Source organism: Rhagoletis pomonella, unplaced genomic scaffold (genome assembly GCF_013731165.1).
Source record: "Rhagoletis pomonella isolate Grant_MI unplaced genomic scaffold, Rhpom_1.0 Rhpom_scaffold_00007, whole genome shotgun sequence".
Taxonomy (NCBI): Eukaryota; Metazoa; Arthropoda; class Insecta; order Diptera; family Tephritidae; genus Rhagoletis; species Rhagoletis pomonella.
In genome coordinates, this window is record NW_023458561.1 from 67050631 (window position 1) to 67075386 (window position 24756).

The 24756-nt window shown below is 35.4% G+C and overlaps 1 protein-coding gene across 1 annotated transcript in view; it reads left to right on the forward strand.

Moving 5' to 3' along the window:
• LOC118743372 (semaphorin-2A) overlaps window positions 1–24756 on the forward strand; it is a 160791-nt gene that overhangs the window by 128225 nt on the left and 7810 nt on the right. The window contains exons 4-9 of the mRNA XM_036475997.1: window positions 3110–3178; window positions 10213–10320; window positions 12317–12454; window positions 12669–12801; window positions 16037–16393; window positions 17066–17294. Coding sequence (XP_036331890.1) covers window positions 3110–3178; window positions 10213–10320; window positions 12317–12454; window positions 12669–12801; window positions 16037–16393; window positions 17066–17294 — 1034 coding nt within the window. The remainder of the gene's footprint in view (window positions 1–3109; window positions 3179–10212; window positions 10321–12316; window positions 12455–12668; window positions 12802–16036; window positions 16394–17065; window positions 17295–24756) is intronic.

A 24756-nucleotide genomic window follows, 5' to 3' on the forward strand; every position in this document is an offset into this window, starting at 1 on the left:
AAATATGTACATATGTACGTTAGGGTGGTCCAAAATAACTAAAGTAGGAATTTTAATGCTCTCACTCCCTAGGATTGTTCTATATTGAAAAAATATATTCCAATTTTTTTATATTGATAACAAAGAATATTTAGAGGTCGCTCAAAGTTGTCCATATATTTTATATGGGGAAATGGAAATTGTATGGGGTTTTTGAAAATCAATAGTTTTCGATCAGAAGACTCTGGTTCTCTTCAGGAGACTCCCGGTAACAATACGCAATTGTTTACTTAACCATTTATTTATACTAAATATTTTTTATTTATCTCCACCCTTTGCATTTTTTATGGGTTTTGGCGGACCTATAAAATAAAGTTGCTATGAAAAAATCATTAAAAAAAATAATTATATAGTATTGCTTGGAGTCTTCTGAAGATAAACAGAGCTTTCCGGTCGAAAAATATTGATTTTCAAGAATTCTATGCCATTTCTACGAAAAGTTGTTTTTTCCCATATAAAATACATGGAAAACTTTCAACGCTTTGAGCGACCTCTAAACATTTTTTTTTTGTTTCAAAATAAAAAATGGAGGTATATTTTTTCACTATAGAAAAATCCTAGGGAGTGAGAGGTTAAAAATTCCCACTTTACTTTTTCACATAAATTTTTGGGCCACCCTAATGTACAAGCATAAATTTTTCTATTTATCACTGTATGCTTGTATTTGAGTAGTGGTCATTTGAAGTGTTGTGCATTCGTTTGTGCATGAATTAACTTTATTTGCTTTGAGTAAATTAAATAAACTACTCATGGATACAGGACTGTAGGAGCACTAATTTGCAATTCACTGCAACTTACGGATAACTCTTCTCTCTGGAGTAGAGTTTAAAAAAGATGGTTGTAATTCTTAAACTTTGGATTTTTGAAGCATCAAGTAATTTACATAAATTGTATATATTTAAAGTGGAACACTAAAAACTACTCAAATTTTTGATTCTCTTTATCTGCACAGCGCCAGTAGAACGAAAGGAGAGAGTAGGGAATTAAATTTCAAGATAAAAAATATATAGAAATATTTTCAATATGTCTAAATACAGTTAGAGTAAGCTTAATTCCGAACGGTCAGTTAATACATTTCAGTTTGTTTGATGACGCGGCAGCTTCTTGTTTCTTATCAGATATGTGTTCTGCTGATTGATGTAGGGGTTGTTGTAACTTTACTTAAATTTGTAAAAACGTTTGTAAATGTTGCTTAAACTACAGCCATTGGCTTCTTTGGAAGCAGCACTTCTTAAGAGACGATGGACAGTTCGCTCTTTAACCATAATTAACGTTTTGGCTGAACCGGTTTCTGTCTAACTGAATATGAAATTCATTTCTTAATGACAGCTGATCAAATAAGAACACGTCTCTTATCCTGACTACTCGATAAAGTGATTGTACTTTTTTATTGCTAAAAATAATAATAGTCAAAGTCGGTATTGAAAATTGACATTTCACAAGAGACTATAAATAAAACCTGCTTTAGATTTTTAAATCAGACAAATTTGCTAATACCAAAATTAAAAGTAGTAAATTTCTAAATTTCTTTGAGGAATTTTTAACCGACTTAAAAAAAGGAGAAGGTTATCAATTCGTCGAGATGTTTTTTTTTTATTTCTTTTTTTTTCTTTGAGCATGAATTCGTAGGAATTTTCGAGTCTTTAGGAATTTTCGAGTCTATCCGGCATTTCTCCGAATTTTTTAGATGTTTTCCATCATTTTCAGGCTCTTAAGTTTGTTTAAATCTTAGCTTAGCTTTTGATTAATGTTTTTTTTTGGAATCTGCTTGAGATTTTTGCAGAATTTTATGGGCTTTTCGAATTTTTTTACAATTATTTCGAATTTCTATATTGCATTCTGAATTTTCTTTAAACTTTCGGAAATTTTTCTGGTTCTACTAAGTATACACTATTTTAATTTTGCTTTACATAAAAACATACATATTTTCGTATTGTCTGTTTATTACAATTTTTGGAAGAATATAAATTTGTCGACAGAATGACATGGCATTTTATGTACATATGTATATTAGGCTGTGTCAAATAAAACGAGTGTTTGTTTCCTTTGGGTCTATAGTGGTCCAATTATTTCTGTCGAGAATGTGGGGCATTTAGTATGTACTACTTCGCACTGGCGACTGCCCACCAACTAAGTACAGCTAGGACCTACGAGTTTTTTTACTTCTAGGGAAAGGAAATTTTTTTAAAGGCTCTTTTACGGGATAACGTTAGGTTCATGGCGGCCTAAGTGTGCCTTCCATTACACTGGAGAGGGCCAGCTATGATAACCTAACCTAACATTGCTTTTTATGATTGGCTAAAGAATCTTCATACCTCAGACTTTCCAATTGAGTATTGCTTTGCGAATACTTCCAGCATTGTATCACCGGCTGCAATCAACCAGAATATAATTTTTATAACTTTGACCTAAAAACGAAATTGCTTTCGCTCAACTCTACAAATTTATGCAGATAACCTTCTGTCTAAATTCGAAATGGGGTTAATAAAAATGTTAAATTCCGCCGTTGAGATTTTAGTACTTTCCATACAAACTCTTGCAAACGAGAAGCATCTGCTGGTTGTCCTCCTCATGTATCGGGCAATTCATCTACGTCAGTCGAAAGTAGGAATCTCCTGCGCCATTTATGCATACTTACATACATATGTGATATCGTACCTGCTTCAAATTGTGCATAGAATACAATACCATCCGAGTGCATTTAAAACGCCAATGTGAAATTGCCAAATGAAACTGTCACAGTCAAATTGAACTGTCAGTGTGAATGAAATGCGCAGAAGGACTCGCATTATGTAAGCTAAAAGAAAAATAGTTGAGTGACTTAACTTAAGGATAGTACAATATTTGAAATCTTTTATGCAAAAAGTTTCCATTCTCTTCATTATTCTTATCAATATCTATATGAATTCATAAGTAGACTTTCTGTGCCATTTGAATAGTAATACATAATTCCATGTCTACTGCACATCATTTGTATATTTTTAGTACTAATGCAATATTTACATATTTCTGCGTACATGTTCTAATTCCATTCATCTTATTCTTTTCTCGCTTTCTCTCTACTCCCCAGCGCGATGTTATTAACTTGGAGCCCACACGCGATGATGTTGTCAGCTGCGTCTCCAAAGGCAAGAGCCAGGTAAGCTAAATCCGCACGCGGTAGTTTTATTATTTATCACTGAATTACATCCGGAGTTTATTTTTTTTTTTCTTTCTATTAGTTACCATTGAATAATACTGCCACGGTTCAATTCAAAATTTTGCAAAGCCCCACAAAGCATATAATAAAATCCACTTTTGTGGGATTTCCCATGCGGGAGGCTGCGACAGCGACTGCTAGCTGCCAGCTGGTTGACATCCAGCTATGTATTCATATATGTAGTACACATATTTTTTTCATGCACATGCACATGTGTATATATTCATGGTCTTGCTGTATCTTCATGCTGTTAAAAACTCGTACCCCTTGGCTTGCTTTGCAATCAACTTAAAGCCAAGTCGTTCTTCTTACTTCATCCCATTTATCGCTTTATTTCAATTCTATCAAATTGTGTGCGGGTAAAATCGGATATGCGCACCACTTTGAGGGGAGAAAAAAAAGAAAATATTTTAAGATACAGGTCACCTGCGAGTACTAGTGCCATCCTCTCTATCCCTAATTTTGTCTAACTTTGCAAGCTAAATAACTATACTAATCACTAAGATAACATAAAACGTGAACCAAAATAATTTTCGGAATTTTAAAGACCCCTCTAACGACCATAATTCGAAGCAATAAAAGCAGCTTCTTCAAAGAAAAAATATTATTATAGTATAATTCCTTGTGACAGCTATTGGATATCCAGGAAGTAGCCTTACATCTGCTTCGTTTGAAAGGCTAATTGTCTTCCTGTTGAGAGGGTAATCGAAGAGATTGGACGGGCTAAGATCGCACACTAGTATATACGACGGTTTTATTTTACCCATCCATAAGGAAAAAATGGATCAGTTCCCACCGCTTGGTTGACTGAAAATATGACTCCTTAAATTAACGGTACGGATGTGCTGTAGAGTAGTCCAAAAATGTCTGTCTGAATTTTAATGCCGCCACTCCTTAGAACTGTTCTATACCGAAAACAAATGTATACATATATAATATTTTTTATTTTGAGATAAAAAAATGTTAGGGTGTGCTCAAAGCGCCCAATGTTTTCTATGTATTTTATATGGTGAAAAAACAACGTTTCGTGTAAATGGTTTAGAGCTCTTGAAAATCAATATTTTTCGATGGGAAAACTCGTTTTATCTTCAGGAGATTCCCGCCAACAATATCCAGTTGTTTGCTTTATCATTTTTTTTACTTAAAACACTATCTTTAGTCAAGATTTTTTAATGCGAATCCATTGAATATAAGTCGTAACGGATGTTCGTTCCAACTTTATTCGGCAGTGCTGCCAAGTCAGAAAATAAAATTTAGTTAGATTCTCAGCAGAAAAATTAAGGAGTCTGGTATCATTTTCTCCTTGTTAGACGGGTGTGGATGATAACAGTTATTCACTGAATCTGTTGATAGCTAGACTTATCGTATCAACAAAGATAAATAAAATTCCACTCTAATTCATACCATGAAATTTTTTGTCATTAAAATAAAGATCCCCTTAAAAAAACGATATTCTCATACACATGTATCACCCTGTATTTACGCATATTCACAAGCATTTGGGAACTAATAAAAACTATAAACCACATTTCCTACCATACGCCACCGTCGACAGCGCGCAAGACGAAGCTCCACAAATAAACGCGTCGCTGCATTGCAAGCAAATTCAATTTTTGCTACTTTACGAAAGCTTCCGCACACGAGAAGTGAGCAAATATGCATTTACTATTAAAAGCACATATGTATGCGTATATACAGTGACTCAAACAAGTGACCAAGTGTTGATCCTTTTTAAATATTCATAATGTTTTTGAAGCTAATTATTTTTTTTTAGTTTTCTTTTCAAAAAAAATATTGTTCATGGTTTAACAAACACCATGTATGTATATAAAAGTTTCAAACTACCCAGCAAACATTTGGAGTCATAAATGAGTCTTTAAGGAGTCCCATTTCGGAGCCTTTGTGCTCATTATGAGCTCATTTAAGAGTCCGAAATGAGGGTGTTTCCCTTCCTGCGAAGGTCGTCCTATATGAGCTTAAATTCATACATCAAATGAGCCCCAATATGAGTCATATTGGACTCTTATTGGCCTCATATACGGCTCATTTTGGACTCTTTTTGAAGCTCTTAAATGACTCTTATTGGCCTCATAAATGCCTACTTTCGGAGCTCCTTGTATGCTGTTCTGTGACTCTTATTGGCTTTATTCTTCAAGTCTCTTAATGAACTTACTTTAGAGCCATGTTAGCAAGGAATTCATTTCAAATACTGTTGCATATTTATATACAAACCTCTGCGCATACATATATACATATGTTCATATATTGCAGCATTCATGTAATAGCAGTTGCTGCAGCTAAATTTTGTTTATTTTTCCTTCCTAATTATTTTTCATATCTGTATAAACAAGTTTAGATATAAATTTCTAGTCGTTATTGTTTTTATACTAGCACAAAGTGCTGGCTCATAACTTGGATCATATATGACTCCTAAAAGATTCATATAAGAGTAAAAAAATGTTTGTTTTTGAAACTCATATTTCTTACTTACCTAGGACTCCTTTCCGACTCATATATTCTGAGCGCTCAGAATATGTTTGCGGGGTATAAGCAAAATTTTGGAAAATTCACCAATTTCCAACTTTTTATAATGTCTGCTTCTCTAGAATATTTCTGGGTACGCAGTTTTATAGCTCGTACAATTATTTTTATTTTTTTTTTTTATTCAGTAGTAAACGGTCTCCTACGACGTCAACGCGATTTTTCAACCGCTGACACTTATATTTCATCAGACTAAAATTCCGATCAAAAAGGTTTTTGAAATTTCGACGCATGTTCGTTGAATTTTCCTTAATTTTCAATTAAGTTTGGAACTTTTATTTATATTGTTTTTGTTAAAGCTTTTTTTTAGTCACTGTATATACATATGTATAGATATGGCAGCGGATTTGCGATTGCGTGCGTACATTTCGAGTCAATTTAGCGCATTTATCCTTTGAAATGTACTTATGCACATATGTACATATGTACACGCATACATAGAGACATACATACTCGCATGTGCCCGTCTATATCAGATTACCCGTGATTTTTCGACATGGCTCGCCCTCTTCTACTCCTTTCACTGCAATAAAAAATTTCAAATATCGTGGGTGGCGGCCACCAGCGATTTGATTGATTTTTATATCATCTTCCGCATGGAGCAAATGTGGATATAATAGAGCGATTCCTCTTCACAGACTGCAGCAGCACCGCATTGCATTTAAGGCAGCGTCATTGCGGTTGCTGGTGCCACTGCCACAGCGACTACGGCACGCAAGCACACCTACTAAATGTGAAACCCTACGTCGATGCAGATTTTTTTCCCGCTCTCAAAATCTCGTCATTTTATTTGTGGCTTTCAATTTGTGCACTCACTTGCATTGCCACAGCTTTTGCTGCTGCTGCGCGTCTGCCATTGCCCCAATTGACAACACAACATCTTTCAATTTTCTTCACATTTCCCCATAGCTGTTTCTTCAAATTCGCTTTTTTTTGCATTTTGCCCCTGCATTCAATGCAACATTGCAAGGGATTATTGCAGCGAAATATTGCAGCAAATTTGTTACTTTATTTTTTCCGCCTTTTATGATATTTACTTATTTATATTTTTATTTCTCAGCACATTCTCTTCGCATTCACGGCGCGGCGTAGTCAGCGAAAACTTGCAACATTTGCTACTTTGCAATCTTGCAACATAATTTGCGGCTTGCATTTTTGTAATGAGCAGCTTGTAAAAAATTGATTTGGCATTTTTTTCCAGTTGAACGGCAGCAGAAAAGTTTGTTTCATTTTTTATTAATGATCGAGAATATTTCTTCAATTTGTGCAAAGTGGAGATGAAAGTGATACAATTTATTCAGAGGGTATAAGCCTCTTTTTTCCAGGAAAATTATTGAAAAAGTGCAGGCACTACAGGCAGCATAAACTCCCGCTTGCTTTTTTTTTGGCTCAGAAAAATTCTAAGGAATAAAATTATTTGGAAGACGAAGCAAGAGAAATGTTTATAGAATTTATCATTTGCGAGACAAAATCCAACTGACTGAGCATAAGTGGAGAAGTTCTTCGTAAAACCTTGATTTTCAATTGCATCTCAAAAAAAAACATTTTTTCGATCATATTTTTCGTTGGTTCCAACAACCGAGGCGTTATTTATTGAAAATGCATTCCTTATAAGAAAAGATCTTTTGGGTTTTACTCAACCCACTTTCTATTGATGTTGATAAAGCCGATTTTTTTAATTAAAGCACTTTTGGATCAACGGATATTGATTAGCTCGGAGAGAGGGCAGGTCCAGGATGAATTTATTTAACCAACAATTTATTCACGCAAAAATATTCTGGGTAGCCGTCGAGGCTAATGATAACCATCAGTTACCAACTTTGCATGGTTGTAAGTCATTTGGAGTCCATATGGCTTATAGTGCAGTGGCTTTGCCGTTTAGAAAACTCCGGAGAAGTTTTTGGGGATGCATCAAGCGAGATTGTTGAGCACCGGTTATGTATTGATGTAGTATGTTCAAAAAACTCATTTATTTACGTTCAAAATATAGGTAGCCGCTGCGACCAATTGTAACTCTTGTACCACCTCTGTATCTGAAAGTCATACGGAGCCCCGACGACTTGTAGCGCTTTGGCTTTTGCCCTTGAGACAGCTTCGGAGGAGTTGTGATACATTAAGCAAAATTGTTGAGCATGATTCGGGGTGGCAGCAATTAACTACTTTAGTAGATATTTTTCTGCGACAGTTGAGAAGTGCATGTGCATAAACAATTTTGAATATGAAATGTATGCACATACAGCTTTGCACATGCTTGTTAATATATACAAACGTGCTTTATATCCGGTTTGGTACCAGTTGCTTGGTGTGGAGCATACTTTTAGGCACTAGGTGTTATAAGTCGGTTAAACAGATAAACTTTTATTTAGAAAAGTATCAGCAATTCAATGACAAACTACTGGGCATTATTTGAAAACTTATGTATGTACTAATACTATGGAAAATGTCATAGTTTTACACTAATCCAGTGACATACAAAATTGTTCACACCATTGCCAGCGACGTAGATACCCATCTGCAATGTACTGAATTCCAATTTCAATTTACGAGTACTTAGAATGAGCATCTAAATTAAATTTTTCACACGGCAATGCACAACATGTTTTGGAAAGACAAACACAAACGCACAACCTGTCATAATTTGCAAATGACAAAAGCAAAATAAGAAAATAAAAACAAGAAACGAGGAAAAATATTTAGTTTAAGTTCGCACAAAAGTGTACTTTTTATACCCAATGCTTATCTGTACTAAGTTCCAGTTCTTTCAAAAAACTATGGTGGAAGGATATACAACATGGAGACTATTTGCCAGCCGGGGCATTTCATGATGTTTAAATGACCATAGTGAGTAAAATGTTATTCGCGCTAACACAACCAAAAAATATTTCCACATATCTCTAATAGATCACCTTAGTATAAATCATCAGCGAAGACTTTTATCTCCATGGGCTTCACTAATCTAAACAGGAGTAGATCGCTGAAACCCCAGTCAGAATTTAGTCCACGTACATAACCCCATCCGCTAAAAAAACTACAGAGCGGCTAGAACTGTTTGACGACTCGATAGAAATGTTGGTAGCAACACAAAAGGCGATTGACCAGCCGGCTCTAAATTATGCTACAAACAGCTGTGTGGTCGTCGGTAACTAGTGTGGCTCCGTGGACCAAGCCTCAGAACTGACGATGTCCAAATCTAAGACTTTCATGCAATGCCTTCTGATGCCGCTTGAGCATTATTTGCATAGCACGCATTTAGGGAGCATAACATTATGCTGAGCAAGCAGTTTCTGTCGAGACTACAACTGCGGCACTTGATTCATGCCGAGCCTTCCCTCAGGCACGCAGGAGCCAATTTTTGAATTTGAAAGACCAATCCCAGCTCTGGTTCTATAAACCAGAAGGACTATATACGGACCTCGAACGCAATTCATTAAGAGACAGCAAGGACAAAGAGTTATCAGGTGCTCAAGGAGCGTAAACATTGCATATTTCGATAGCTTAAGGTGACAAGTTGCTAAGTCCACTTTTTAGGGAAACACATATTTTGAAACAATATCGATTAAGGCCAATTAAAAAACAATAAATCTGATAAATTTAAAAGTATAAAATATATTTTAATTTAATTCGAACTATGACAATGCGACAGACTTTAAGCAATTGGCACGCTAACTTAGTTACACTTTTAGCTCACCTCACCTGTTTGTGGTTTATCCCACCTCTGATCAAGAGTCAATCACCTTCGTCCCCGTTCTGGATATTGAAGCAAGTTAGACTCCTACATATCCAGAACTAACTCCCAGACCTGCCTTTAGATTAAAACAGTTATGATATACCGAATTCGGCAGGTCCTCCGCCAGTGTTTAAATACTTATGTATGAGCGTACATACATATTTCTGAACTATTTTCGCAGTTAGTAAAAGCTGAACCGGTTCTAATAGGTAACATCCTCTAGGTACCCCTGAAATGCTTGCTAGATGTATGTTTTTATTTAGCAGTAACACTGGCCATAATATCCCAGAGAATTTACGCACTAGGTAAGGAAATATAAGCAAACTATATATTTCTCATTATGCCTGTGCAATCGAGCAACAAATCTGCAACAGCTGTGCGACTTCGATTGCAAGCGCACAAATTGTTTATTTTTTCGCTCATATTTATTTTCTATTTTCTTTTGTTGCCAGCAACAAATTTGTGGTGCTAGGTGATGACAGCTTAAAAAACTGCAAATAAAAACAAAACAGGAATAATAAAAAAACAAAATTGCACATTACAAAAATATGCTATAACTTTTACTCAGCGCTTTGCGTTGCATTGAATTTATTTTAAAAGTGCTTACATTTACATAAATACCAATATGTATAGTATATGAGTTCCTGTCTAGCATTATTTTACTAACTGGTTTATTTATTTATTTTTTCTTTTCTTTCCTTTACAGATTTTCGATTGCAAAAATCACATTCGTGTCATACAATCAGTACAAAATGGCGACCGGCTTTACGTTTGTGGCACAAATGCGCACAATCCCAAGGATTATGTCATCTATGTAAGTACGAGTATCAATAGAAATAAACAGGAGAAACGTAGACCACTCACATACTTTGGGTACCAGTATAAATAAATATGCTCAGTGCTTAGAGGAAAATTACAAGAAAATCGCTACCAAGTCGTAAACTTGCAACAGAGTTGCAGTACACCACACACGAGTGTAGGTTGAGATAAAGCAGTGTGCAAAAGAACACATACAATACAATTTAAGCATTTAAACGCTTTGTCGCCAGCAAGAGTGTGCGTCCAAGCCACTGCCTGTCTTCCTCCCCCACCCACCCATACTACATACTTCTATGCGTTGCAAGAAAAAGCTCAACCAAACATAGATAAGTGTTCAGCGCAGTCACTTTCTTCCACCGCTGGTTAAAATGTGTCGTTCGCCTGTCCGATTGCTTGCCTCTATTCCCATTCAGCTTTCTTGCTTCGTTTGACGGAGAACAGATTGAAGTTATCGTTGATTTCGTGCAAAAACAGATTTTTTACTTTTTCCTTATTACATGTTTGGCTTTTTTTCTTGTCAACAGTTGCAAAGTGAATCCTCATCGTTTTAAAAACACACACATCACTAAGTAGATGTACTTTTTTTATATGATTGCATATAAGTATGTAGGTATGTGTGTATGTTTCTTACTGATGTCTGGCAAATATACGAATGCCCCATTTATTTCACATAATCGCATTCTCTATGCAATTTACACATAAGTCCATATGTGCTTGAGCTGCAGCTGATAGAAATCAGCACAAATAGTAACGGTGACAACACGTTTTCATTCAATTGACACATATTTTTGTGTGCGATTTTAGACATATCGTACGACTCATGAAAATAGAATTATGCCATGTTTGGAGTTGTCTGGAAGTAAAGTTGTAAGTGTTTTGAGTAGACAGTAAGATGTTCTGGAAGCCTAATATTGAGTAATGAGTAAAAAGGCAACGGTTGCTCTAGACTGCTGTAAAACGCCTATGGTACAAAGGTGGCCTACTCTAAAAGGGCAATATTCTGTGTGTAAGCAACCACCATTAGGAGCATAATATTTTACATCGAGTGCCAGTTTCTACCCTACTTTTGTCGCTTTTCTAGTTTTTTTAATGGTCCGGAGAACATATTGAAGGTTGGGTCGAATTTGAATGGTCGGAGTTGGAGGATTTGTATTCTGCCAAGAACTATCCATTAGTCAAAAGTTAGGCTTTCGGAATCGATTTGATACATACTATCGTAATACCAATTAAAAGGATAGATACCCACTCAGATATCCCAGCGCAAAACTGTGCTCTAGAATCACCAGATATCCCTCTTACTGAAATCAGTCTGATTTTTGTTCAATTATATAGTCACACTTAAGGAAACTACAGAATTGGCTAGGCTAGGCGTCTTTGAAGTCATCTCACCTGACTGAGAGGTTCTAAGACTTCCTGCGGCAACTCGAGAACTGCTCCTGGGCAACTCGGGCTTTCACTTTGCTCAGCCAGCGCTGGTCGAAACCCCGTTTAGCTGGTATTCGACGGCGAGCGGTCAAAGGAGCTCTTTAGCTGGCCTTGCGCTAACTCTGGATTCTAACATGAGTTCTAATCGGTCATTGTCTAATAAGAACCCTAGCGGACGACGTATTTTCAAAACTTTTTGAAAAATGAAGAGCTGGAATCATCTTATCATTTACTTCTCATATTGTCGCACAAATGGAAGTTCCAGCAATTCAACGTAAAGAACGAATGGCAAATGTTTTACATGAGAAAATAAAGACTTTTTACTGTCATAGGCTATCACAGGTCTATGGAATGTCGGATGTTTGCTGGAAAAGTAATCAGACCTGAATTCTACTTAGTACAGGTACTCGTACCACTCGGCTACGATGGCTTGTTTGTGTTATTCAAATATTAGACAGATGAAAAAAATATGTACCCTCGATCGTTAGTGATTTGGCCGTCCCTTTCTTATGAATCGAATCACTTTTGCTAAGACATTTCATCAACTTTATTTCTGTTCATTTCAGTCCAACCTTACTCACTTACCGCGATCGGAGTATGTTATTGGCGTCGGCTTGGGTATTGCCAAATGTCCCTACGATCCGTTGGATAACTCAACCGCCATTTATGTGGAAGAAGGGAATCCTGGTGGCTTGCCTGGATTGGTAAGTAATTGTGTTTATTTGTGCGTATGTATGTACGCATATATTCTATTAGAACTATTATGGCGTATACCATTGTCTATTTTTTTTTTATATAAATATATAAAGTGGCTTTGAAATCGGCTTAAGTGCTTGGTAGCCCTTTTTGTTTTATCCACAATTTAACGCATTTTTTTATACCTTTATCTTTTACATTCTTTTCTTTGTTTGATTACAGTACTCGGGCACTAATGCGGAATTTACAAAAGCGGATACAGTGATCTTCCGTACAGATTTGTATAATACCACAGCAAAGCGATTGGAATATAAATTTAAGCGTACACTTAAATATGATTCCAAATGGTTGGACAGTGAGTAGAAAGCAATTTTTTGTTTTAAGTTTATCGAAGCAAAGAACTGATGCAGCAGAAATTATTGATTAATAAATATATATAAGAGAGATGGACTGCCATTTTATGCAAAAAAGTTGATTACCTACCAAGGATATAACTTAAATTATTTATAAATTTTAACTGGCAACATTTCTTGCATCGCAGCGCTTACCACGGATGAAGCAAAAAAAAAAATGTATCTCAATAAAAACGTAGCAAACAAAACAAAAACAAATTTTTCGCACGAATCCTTCACAATTCCACGAGCGAAAATTCAATTTTGTCATCATATAAAACTTTGCAGACATTATTGCAACATTCGACACTTTGCGTCAAATCGGCTTAAAAACAAAAGATATTAAATTTGCATAACGAATTTCAAAGAAAATACCGAGAACTAAAAAAAGAGCAAATGAAGTCGTACGGTGGTGACTCCTGTGATTGCATACACACAAAAGAAGCAAAATATTTTGCAATTTAAAATTCATATTCAATTTTCATTCACGGGACGACGCAAAAATAAAACCAAAACAATGCTGTGAAATTTATCTAAGAAAATTAGTTTTATGAAATTTTCATTTCAGCGCCTGAGTCACGACTCCAAAAGACAATCTAATAAGTTTTCTGTTTTTTAGCGATAATTAAATTTGTTTAACGCAATAAATGCGCACAAAGTGCGGAAATCAAAGCAAACTTATGAAAGCAATAATGAATGTGCTGAAGAAGAAAACAAAGCGACAATTGATGGAAACTGGAAAAAGGATTATTAAAATTTTGGCTATGCTATACTGCTCTTTAAGTAGTATTCGGATTCTAAATACAACTTAATTTAAGATTCAGTTGGTATTATTATTGTGGCGTAGTGATATTTATTTCAGTTAGGTTTTTGAGCTTTTTACCGCGGTTGTTTTTTTGCTATGTGGGTGCTATTTCGGAGATCACACATCTGCTCATCCGACTCCGATATTATTCTACTAATTATTGAATAGTATCCCTCCATGATACCAGAATTTTCGTCCATTTTAAAATACCAGTACGAATTAAAGTTCGAAGGTCATTTAGGGGTTGAAAAAGGCACTTCCGATAAAAAAGTTTCCAACAAGAAATATTTACTTTTATTTTTAGAACTCGAATCAGTAGTAAAAAGATGTAAGTCTTATTTGTAAAAATGGACCTCAAGTCAGTTTAACCTCCTTTCCGTCAAAACCGGTCGTTGCCCTGACGGAAACAAGTAATTTTTTTTAAATCAACTAATTGAAAGACTACTATATGTAAAACAAAAAACAAATGCAATGAGTAAATGTTTCAAATTTGTATACTCCTTTTGTTCAACAAAACAATTTGTGTCTTGGAAGTATGAAAAAGCATCTGTGAAGTCCAGAACGCAAGCATATTCAAAAGAAAAGAAAAATACTGACTTTGAAGTTGTGTAAACCAAATTCATTTTAAAGTAGTTGAAATTAAATGCAGAGTCGGGCAGTCGACTTGCTGCTTGCACACAATTCAAACTGAACATTTGAAAGGACATTTACATGTCTGGCTGTAGCTGAGCGTACAAGATGTTTTCTACAATTGACTGCAGCCATGAGTGTCCATGTTCAAATCTCATTAGGCGAAACATTTAATTTTAAGTTTTTAATTTCGGGTTTTCTTAATTATGAAAAAGCATCTGTGAACTGCAGAACGAAAGCGAATTCAAACGACTTACCTTAAAGTTGTGTAATCCAAATGCCTTTTAAATTAGTTGAAAATACATGCAGGAAAAGGTCACTGACTGCTTCCTAGGACATCGCCATGTTAAATAAGTGAGTTCGTTGCAGGTAAAATAGTGTCATTGAAAAATGTAGTTTATAAATTTCTTGAAAATTAATTAAATTTCCTGCAGGGTGGTTATAACATATTTTTTTCGTTTTTCAATAAAAGCATTGCTCTCAATTTCGGAGGGGGTGGATGGGTAGTCCAGGACACCCTGTATATTTTAATCATTTGTTAACAAATATAAGTTATACGGAATGTTTCATGACAAAATGTTGCTTATGTAGCTAAGGGGAAATTTTAACCGAGTTGAGTGTTCTTTTGCCGTTCAGCTACAATAAAACGAAGCTATTATATAAGTTATCCTTAAACGATTTTTTTTTGTTATACCTGTGAAAATTTAGCCTTGGTCTATCAGGACATCTCTAGTACCAATCAACACATCTGGCAATCTTTTTCATTTCCCCATAATATTTAGGGAGAACCGTTCACGGCTTCGCTTTCAAAGCTCCACTGTTAGGTGATGTGTTATAGCAAAGATTTACTGCGCAACTTCGCCTATTCAATACGCAAAACAAAACCAAAAATATTAACACTTAATAAATTTTATATGCATTAAAAACAAGGAGAATATCCCAAAGAGTACCGCCGCAAATTTCATTAAATTTCAGTTTTCGCTACAACAAGGCGGCTGACAGGATGCCTGAGCAAAACTTCTTGCCTCGCTATCCTCCCCGATAGCCGATAAACTATGTAAATAGTAGTCTACCTAGAATAGAAAGCAGCTTGGGACTGCCGCAAAGGTGCCACGACTCAAATTCTGCTACTTCTTATTCCCCTATCGTTGTTGTACCTCTTAATTTGTGTTTGAGCAGAAGCTTTGTAGGCGCGCTTGTGTGCTTATACTTGAAAGCACTCTAAAGCTGCTAATACAATTAAAGTCTTTTCAGTTCAGCTCGGAAATTAATTAAAACTTGTATTGCAGCAGATTAAAATAAAAGGCGCGATGTATCGAGAAGCGGGTGCCGTGCAGTGGTCGGTAAGGCCAAAAGGGCTTACTCACTTCGCTTATAAAAGCTTTGTACATCATTTATGAAATGTGAATGGTCAAAATCTTATTAGTTTTACGTTGAATGGCGTTGAAGCGAATTTTTGTTAGCAATTATGTGGATAAATAGATGGCGTAAATAAAGCTGTTTTAAGCGCAATTGAACGGGATAAATAATTTAAGTTGTGCTTGGTCTTTGGTAATCAATAAAGGAATAAAGCCGTTTGAAAGTTTTATTGTGCATAGGATCCAAAGCTGTGTACTATTTAAGTATGTATGTATATTTAACGTTTAAAAATGTGTATTGCCGTTGATTTTCATGCAGTTCTCAATCAATTTAAATTTTTAGAAATATAAAAAACTGTTATCCAATCATATTTTTAAAACCTCTTTTTTCTCATTTTTTTACAGAACCAAACTTCGTCGGCTCCTTCGACATTGGCGAGTATGTGTATTTCTTTTTTCGTGAAACTGCCGTCGAGTACATCAACTGTGGCAAGGCGGTGTATTCTCGCATAGCGCGCGTTTGCAAAAAGGATATCGGCGGTAAAAATCTGCTTACACACAACTGGGCCACATATCTGAAGGCGCGTCTGAACTGCAGCATCTCCGGCGAATTTCCTTTCTATTTCAATGAAATCCAATCAGTCTATCAGTTGCCAATGGATAAGACGCGTTTCTATGCGACATTCACGACCAGCACGAATGGACTAATCGGCTCAGCGGTGTGCAGTTTTCACATCAACGAAGTGCAAGCGGCTTTCAATGGTAAGTGGAAATGTAATGAATATGTGTGTATGTATGTATTTCGTATCCACATAAATATTTGTAAAATGTGCGCGTAAGATTGCAGAAATTGTAATGCGGATATATGCATGTAGATGGATTAATAGTGCTGAGCATAGGAAGAACTTAAGTGGCTTATAGCTTAATTAATATTTACTTTTAATTATTTATTCTTTTGATTTGAGAGCAGCTTACATTCGTAAAGTGATAAAGAATGTGAGCTTATATGAAAGTATTTCCAATTTCAATTTAAGCTTTTGCTTTTTATTTTATTTCATGTTTTTTGTACATACATAAATATTTATTTATATACATACATACACACATATGTTTGAAACATCAGAGTCGAGTTTCAGTACAAATTCTTGAGCTTGAACTCACTTCAGCAACGCAAAAATTTAGTGACCCATTTGTACGTTTTTTAATTTGTTATGGAAACAGCATTTAAGTGCTTAGGGATTATCTACTTGCTATCTTTGCATTTCAACGCTACATAAAACCTCTTTCTATGCTCGCATGTCCTTATGTACATAAGAAAAAATTAGTTAAGTATCTGAATAAAATTGTACACAGCTGTTCATTTTGTTCTGTTTTTTATAATATTTCTTTTATTCACTTTTTTCGTTCTCACTCTCTTCTTCTCTCTATTTGCAGGCAAATTCAAGGAGCAATCATCATCCAATTCCGCTTGGCTACCTGTGCTGAATTCACGTGTGCCCGAACCGCGTCCTGGCACTTGTGTCAATGATACCTCAAATCTGCCCGACAATGTATTGAACTTTATACGCTCGCATCCGCTTATGGATAAAGCTGTAAATCATGAACACAACAATCCAGTCTATTATAAACGGGATTTGGTTTTCACTAAGCTCGTTGTTGACAAGTAAGTTTACTTTGTTTATTCACTTATTTGTTTGCCTCCAAACAAGTGTCTTGTACATACAGATGTAACTCGATACTGTGAATTCATCGTTGTTTTCATTATCTCTCTAAAAAAAAAAAAATAAATAAAAACCAGCAAACGTTAGCAACACCCCCACTGTCCACTTAGACAAGTCCATATTCCCCTATAGGGAGATTCGTAGTCGCCTACTAAGATAGCTTAACTTTGGCCCATTTTATCCGCCTAAGGTTTAACTGAACTGGTTCCAAAGGCATGCAGGGCTCAACCGAAAACCATGTGTTATATTATTTTCATGAATAAAAACTAAATAAAACTACATAATTACATTTTCATTGTGTGTCATTGTGTTTATTCGGCTTGCACCCGTAAAATGCAAATCTTCTTATTTTCTGATTGCTCCCGTAAAATGAGGAGAAAGGCCGTCTATGTCCGCGTATTGTATTGTTTTTTATCCCAACTACAAAAAATGGATTTTGGACTTGTACTGTTGTCGAACTCATTTTGATTGCGATAAAGAAAATAATTTTGGCTGATTTGGTGAGCAACGTAAAAGAGAGTAAATGTTAACGGTAATCTGCAAGCAAAAAAACAGGGTTTGAAAAAAGTTTTAAACAAATTAATTTTTTGTTTAACATAACCAAACAAACAAAAAATTATTTTTTTTTACTTTTTCAACTTAATTAACGCCTTTTTATTGCATTAATTTAATTTAATTTTCACACGCGCTTTTTTGCAATTTATTTATTACCAAAAGCAACGCAGATCGCACATAATTTCAATATTTTATACCCACACGTGTGTACATACATATGTACAATAAAATATACAAATAAACATTTATATTTTTGTATTTATGTAATTGCATAGCATTGTGTAGATGTATGCAATTGTAAGTAACTTGGCCATAGTGCAAACTATTCGCCAGAATGAGCAAGCGGACAAATGCAAATGTGCGGCGCAGCTATAAGTAATTACGTGCTGCGCACACCAATTCCCAGTAATTACAATTCCAATTAACAAAAAATATTTTTGAAAAAAAAATGCCCTTAATCGGAATTATATTGGCAAATATTTGAACGATGCGATGGAAATGTACTCGGCCTAAGCACCCTACAAAAAAGAATTCGGACCAAGTTTTTCTAGGTTAAAACAGGCAGAAAAGAGCAAACAAATTCGAATTACACCTGCGGTCACGTACAGCTTACCAATGAAATTTCCAAAGATTTGCGTGGTAAGAAACGATATATCTACTCGGAGTCAAATTTTCTGGGAGTTTTTTTTCCTCACAAAATATTATGTCATTGTAACGGGCTCAATCTGGCATAATATCGTGGAACCAAATTAATTAGAGCATTTACAAGACATTTTAAGAGCCGCAATGTCATGAAGTCGGTAAATTTTTGTAAGAAAAGCAACAGTGGGAATTTTAACCACGCCAAAAAATTTTTTAAACTGAAAGCAAAAATCTATAATTAGCTCTCATTATACACTTCGAATCCCCTAGAAACATAAATATTCTATTGTTGTTATCTATCAGCATGTCTCTTCTCTAAGCAATCGCACAAAATATGTAGACACGGCTTAGAAAATAATTCTTGGTGCTTATAAAATGGAAAGGTAATCATTTTTATTTATCTCACAAGTGCATTTGGGACCGTTTGCGAAATTCCACTGACTTTACTGCAACCAAACATATATGTATAGCAGGGCAAGAACTAGCTCAATAAATAAGCCGAAGATATGGAACAGCTATTTGCCAGTGATGCTTAAGATTCAGTGATATTTCCAATGGGTTACCAACCGACCAACTTTTTTGGAGGAATTTAAATTAAACTTCTGCTTCGATTAAGAAAAAAAAATCTTTATATGTATAAGCAACTCCACAGGCACTGTCACCATTGTCAAACATATTTGTCTCCTAAATGTCTCCTAAGACCGCCTGTAGCGGGCTCTCCCCAAACGCTCCAAGCTCGTAACAGCTGCTGCTATTTTTTTTTTCAGTTATCTGTTTTCGTGCTCTCAGTAATAATTACACGCATCAACCTTAGCAGCCACATTCTTAATTTATCGCATTGGTTTTTTTATTTTTAATGTGCGTTAAATTATTTTTTAATTAAATTTTGGCTCATTTTAACGGTAATAAGGAAAGAGAAAATCAGCGCCACATTTTTCCTGACACTTTATTTTTATTTTATTGCTTTCTACGTTTTTCCAATTATTATGTGCGAATATGTTTGGATGTGTTGTATTGTTTTGCTTCGGCATTTTTAATGCGCAGCGTTGTTGCAAATTGATTTTTAATACGATTCGCACTCAAGCGATAATAATAATTGAATGTGAATGTTTTCATGATGGTAATTGAGAATGCAAATATACTGTACATATTGTTACTTACATGCATGTGAATGTATGTACATATATATGTATACATAAGTGGGTATGTATGTACTGACGCATTTTTATGCCATTACCAGCCAATTGCAATTTTACTCAATTTCACTTTTTGTTTGAGTGCATAGCGAGTACTTTGACAATTCATGCAAATATTTGCGGCAAATGAAATCAATAAAACCAGAAAGGGAGAGATTTAAATATAAAATACAATTAAATGTGTTTCCCACAGTTGACAGCTGAAGCGAAGGCATGTCATTTACTCAATCAACCGAAATTCAATCAAAATAGTACCGGCAGTCAATTTCAATAAAATTCTGTAGAAATGAAGAGTTAATATAGATATGTAGCTATATTATAAAGTATATCCTTTTTTAAAATTGTTGTTTTATAGCCTATTTACAGCTAGCTCCAGAAGTGCAGCGCAAGCTTAGCTACTTTTAAAAGTAATTGCATCTAAACTGTAGTGCCATTTAAGAGAAAAGGAAAAACTCTAAGTTTGACCAATGAGGACTTCAAATAATATTTATTGGTTTATGTGAAATCAACTATTTCAGTCGTCCCATTCGAGTAATTTATTTGATTTTTTTTTACTTTAATATCCTTTTGAAATTTATTTTATATACCGGAGTACAAAAAAGTTTCATAAAAATCAGAACTATTTTTCCTGCACACAAGCTGGCCACCAATCCGTTGCAAATTCGACCGCACATCCGCATTTATAACATTTTTGTTGCGTGTAATAAACCTCCCGGCTCGCGGCGTATTGAATTCACAACAAATAATTAAGGGCTGAAGTGCATTGAGCGGCCAAAAGCCGGCTCAAATGGCAGGCAGCCTTGAGGTTGTCCCACAACCGCGCTGTAGCTAGCGACCATGCTGAAGCTCCTAGTATAATGCTCACTGCCTTAAGCCTGGTTTTCACTATGTCAAATTCGGTGGCATTTGTCGTCAAATAAGTGAAAACACCTTGTCGAATGGGATCTGAAAGCGGTTTATCGATTGATTGGGATCAGAATAGGTCTTTGGTCGTGTACATGCGCTGCGAAATCCGCTGTCTGTCAGTTTTAGGCCCATAATATCATTGGTGGGTTGGAGAAAGTTGTGTCAAAATATGTCGCACAAATTTTGGCGTCAAAATATGACATAGTGAAAACCAGTCTTTACGACACAGCAATTCGTTTTGCGTTCTGCGCAGCGCCCAGCTTTCGTTCACTTATTTAATTCATTGTGGCATCAGTGGCAGCAATTATACATATTACAATGCCTGTGGCCACTGCTGAAGATTTTCATTTTTCACGTCACTGCCATATTTTCTCCGTTGTCATCGTCGCCGTCTTATCCTTGTACGTTGCATTGTAATAATTTCAGTAGCCGGCCGTTCGCCACTTGCACGCTTAATGCCTCTGGGCGCCTGTAAGTAGGCAGCGGATGTACTAAATGCTACGATAGGCAGATGCGCTCCGCTTGATTTTTGATTGCGTGCACGGCGCTTAAATCGCGTATTAATAAAAATTGTTGTGAGCGAAATGCGCAGCTTTATGTAATATTTTATCGTTCATCGACATTTTTTTTTAAATATATATTTTGTTGCCGCTTATGAATTCATACATATATTAAATGCACTTCAAAATGTAATAATAGCGTTTCGAGTTCGAACAATGGGATAGATACTCGTATCTCCTTTGTCACCCCGCCTGTCCTCAATGCGTTCATTGGCATTGTTGTTGTTGCGGTTTAATTATTTTATTATGCCCAACGTATTTCTCTTACTTTACATACATACATAACGAAAAATGTAAAACTGCCAACAATGGCTGATGCCACTTGCACAGGTGAGTCTTAATGCTCAACAACTCCTACGTCAAGCCTTCTTCGCTGCTCTTTAATTTTGTTGCCTTTTAATGGCCCATGCATGCGAACGTGCTGCGCATATCATTTATATATATCCCTTTTTAATGATTTATTAATGCCTTTATTTACATATATGCACAAACTGATAAACACACACTCGCTTTGGGATCTGCGTATATACTATATAATATAATATAGGCAGACATACACACACATTTGTATGCATACATTCGAAAGCCCACTCTCTCTCTCTTTCTATTATTCATTGAGACACTTAAGCCTTCATCAAAATAATCCCGATCAGATAACAAGGATTTCATTGATTTCAGTAGCCACATGAACGCAACAGAATAAAATATGAAATTCCTTTTTTATTAATTGCCGTACTCATATCGGTAATTTTAATTGGTTCCAATTTAAGAGCACCGAACTTTTTTATTATTATTGGGCTTATACTTCAAATTTACATATAAAAAGGAGTACTCACTATGACCAAAACTAAATTCAAGACAGTCGTTTTTTTATCTCACAATCTCTACTGCCTTTTCAACACAGTTTTTTCTTATGATGCAAATGTGCAAGCCCCCTGCAATTACTTAATAATCAAATGCATTTCCTGGAAAAGCAGGTGCGTCAATTGGCTTATTAGGCGGACGCAATAATTTTAGTAAAATCCCTTTGCTTATAATATTCGCTATGGTAATTAGATCACAATCTAGAAAATTAAATCATATGTTCTTGAAGATACTAGATTTTCCAGTTCTTCTTTCATCATCAGCCTCAACTTGGAAGTCAAGATAAATTTTTACCAAACTAACTTCACTGTTTCTGCTTCTTAGCGGTTGGAAAGTGGAGCCCCATTAAAAGTATATTTAAAAATGTGCACTTCTTCTTCCTGGGTGCTGTAACCGCCTTCTCGATTTCTGTCTAGTCCTATGAAGTCGCGCTTTTTGCGAACTCATGCCAATTCGAAATCCAAGTGAAACCAACTACTTCTCATTCCCGTGCATCATTTTCCTTCGTTACCACCAGGGCTAAAGCGTTTGTGCCCATTCGTATGACATGACTCCTGTCTAAGTGCAATACTGATATAGCTTGTTGTTCCATCGTCTGCGGTGTTCACCTTCGCCAGCGCTTGAAGGCCCGTAAATTCTCAAAACCTTCTTACGAATTTTCCAAGGGCTGCCTTATCGGATGTGTTTGTTCTTCATGCCTATATATCAGCAGCGAGAGTCCAAAATTCGCTATCGACAATTTTGATCAAAAAAAAAATCTCTCCAAAATAAGAGTAGTGGCGCCTAACAAGATGCAACATTTAGTTACATGCCCCTTATACTGCCATGTTAGGCTGATTACACATTGCATCTGTTACTTTTTCATGTTGTATACTTTAAAGACCCACTGCTTTTCATTTTGATAAATTTGGCGATGAAAATTTAGCGTAGCGATTGGCAGAATTCCATTGGTTTGATGAATGACTTATACAATTTTTTTTTATTTAAACTTTGTCCATCGGGAGGTGGGCGCTACCGAGCGAGATGTTCAAGAATCCCTTTTTGATGCGGAATCTAGTAAGCGATCTGCACATATTCAACAGAGAAATCTGCGCTTCATTGCCTAACAACTGTAGTAATCGTCACAAAGTTCCATGATTTCTCTACCTTTCTCCGTCCATTTTATTTCCTGCACTGCGTTGATGTCAGCCTCAGTATTCTCGACAACTTTCCCCGTTGAGAGCCCGGGCATTCAAGGTGCATGCCCTGAAATTAAATTCCTTTGAGACCCCACACTTAGAACTCACACAATCCAAATATAGCTCCGCCTTTGATTAGGTCACAATAGTCTAACTCAGGCGAATTTGTTGAACAACCAGTCTCAGCCAGTTAGTTAGTTTTGCCGCACGGTTCCCTTAGCCATATTCTGAAAAACTGTCTCCTTCTTACAGATGACATATCCTCCTTCTTCCCGAAACTCAACCCCTTCGAATTGTTAACTTATTCAAATTAAAAAAATATTAAACTGATTTTTGAATTTTTCAAAAACATAAATATTGATAAATTAATTTACGCATTTAAGTTAATTATGAATTCGTTTGCAAAATCAGCGTTGCATTTTCCATATTTCGATAGCCGACATCGGGCATTTAAATACAGTTTAAATATTTGATCTGAAGATGACAATTTTTTTCGACATCAATCGGCTCTTAAATTGCTCATCTGAAATTAGCCCTAAAGCTGCTGGTGCTTAGTAAATTAGAATTTTAATTGTAATTAATTGAAGTATATTCAAAAAAAAGGAACAGTCCAGCGCCTTCGTCTTGGTCTGCAGGCTGTATCGGAGATACACCCGCTAAATTTAAACGTAGAATACGTGGTATGGTTAAGAGCATATCCAAGTCAAAAACGAAAGCACAAACTAAGAAAAAAATATCGATAACAAAAGCGATAATAAAATCGATAACAAAATCGATAAAAATATCGATAACAAAATCGTTAACTAAATCGATTACAAAATCGATAAAAAATCGATTACAAAATCTATCGAAAAATCGATTACAAAATCGATAACAAAATTGATAACAAAATCTATCAAAAAATCCATTACAAAATCGGTAATAAATTCGATAAAAAAATCGATAAAACTATCGATAACAAAAGCGATGGCAATATCGATAGCAAAATCGGTAAAAAACCGATAAAAATACCGACAACAAAAGCGATAACAATATCTATAGAAAAATCGATAAAAATATTGATGACAAAAGCGACAAAAATATCGATAACAAAAGCGATAACAATATCGATAGCAAAATTGTTAAAACAATCAAGAAAAATATCGATAACAAAACCGATAAATAATCAATAATAAAATCAATAACAGAATCGATTACAAAATCGATAACAAAATCGATAAAAATATCGATCATTATATCGATAAGTTCCGAAAATATCGATAGCAAAATCAATAACAACATCGATACAAATTTCGATAACAAAATCGGTGAAAATATCGGTAACAAAACCGATAAAAATATCGATGGCAAAATCGATTAAAATATCGGCAACAAAATCGATAAAAATATCGATAACAAAACCAAACAGATCCACATTAACTGAAACTTTCATATGTACGTATATATGCATTTACATATGTACATACGCTGCGATCAAAAGCCGCATTACATACGCATACATAC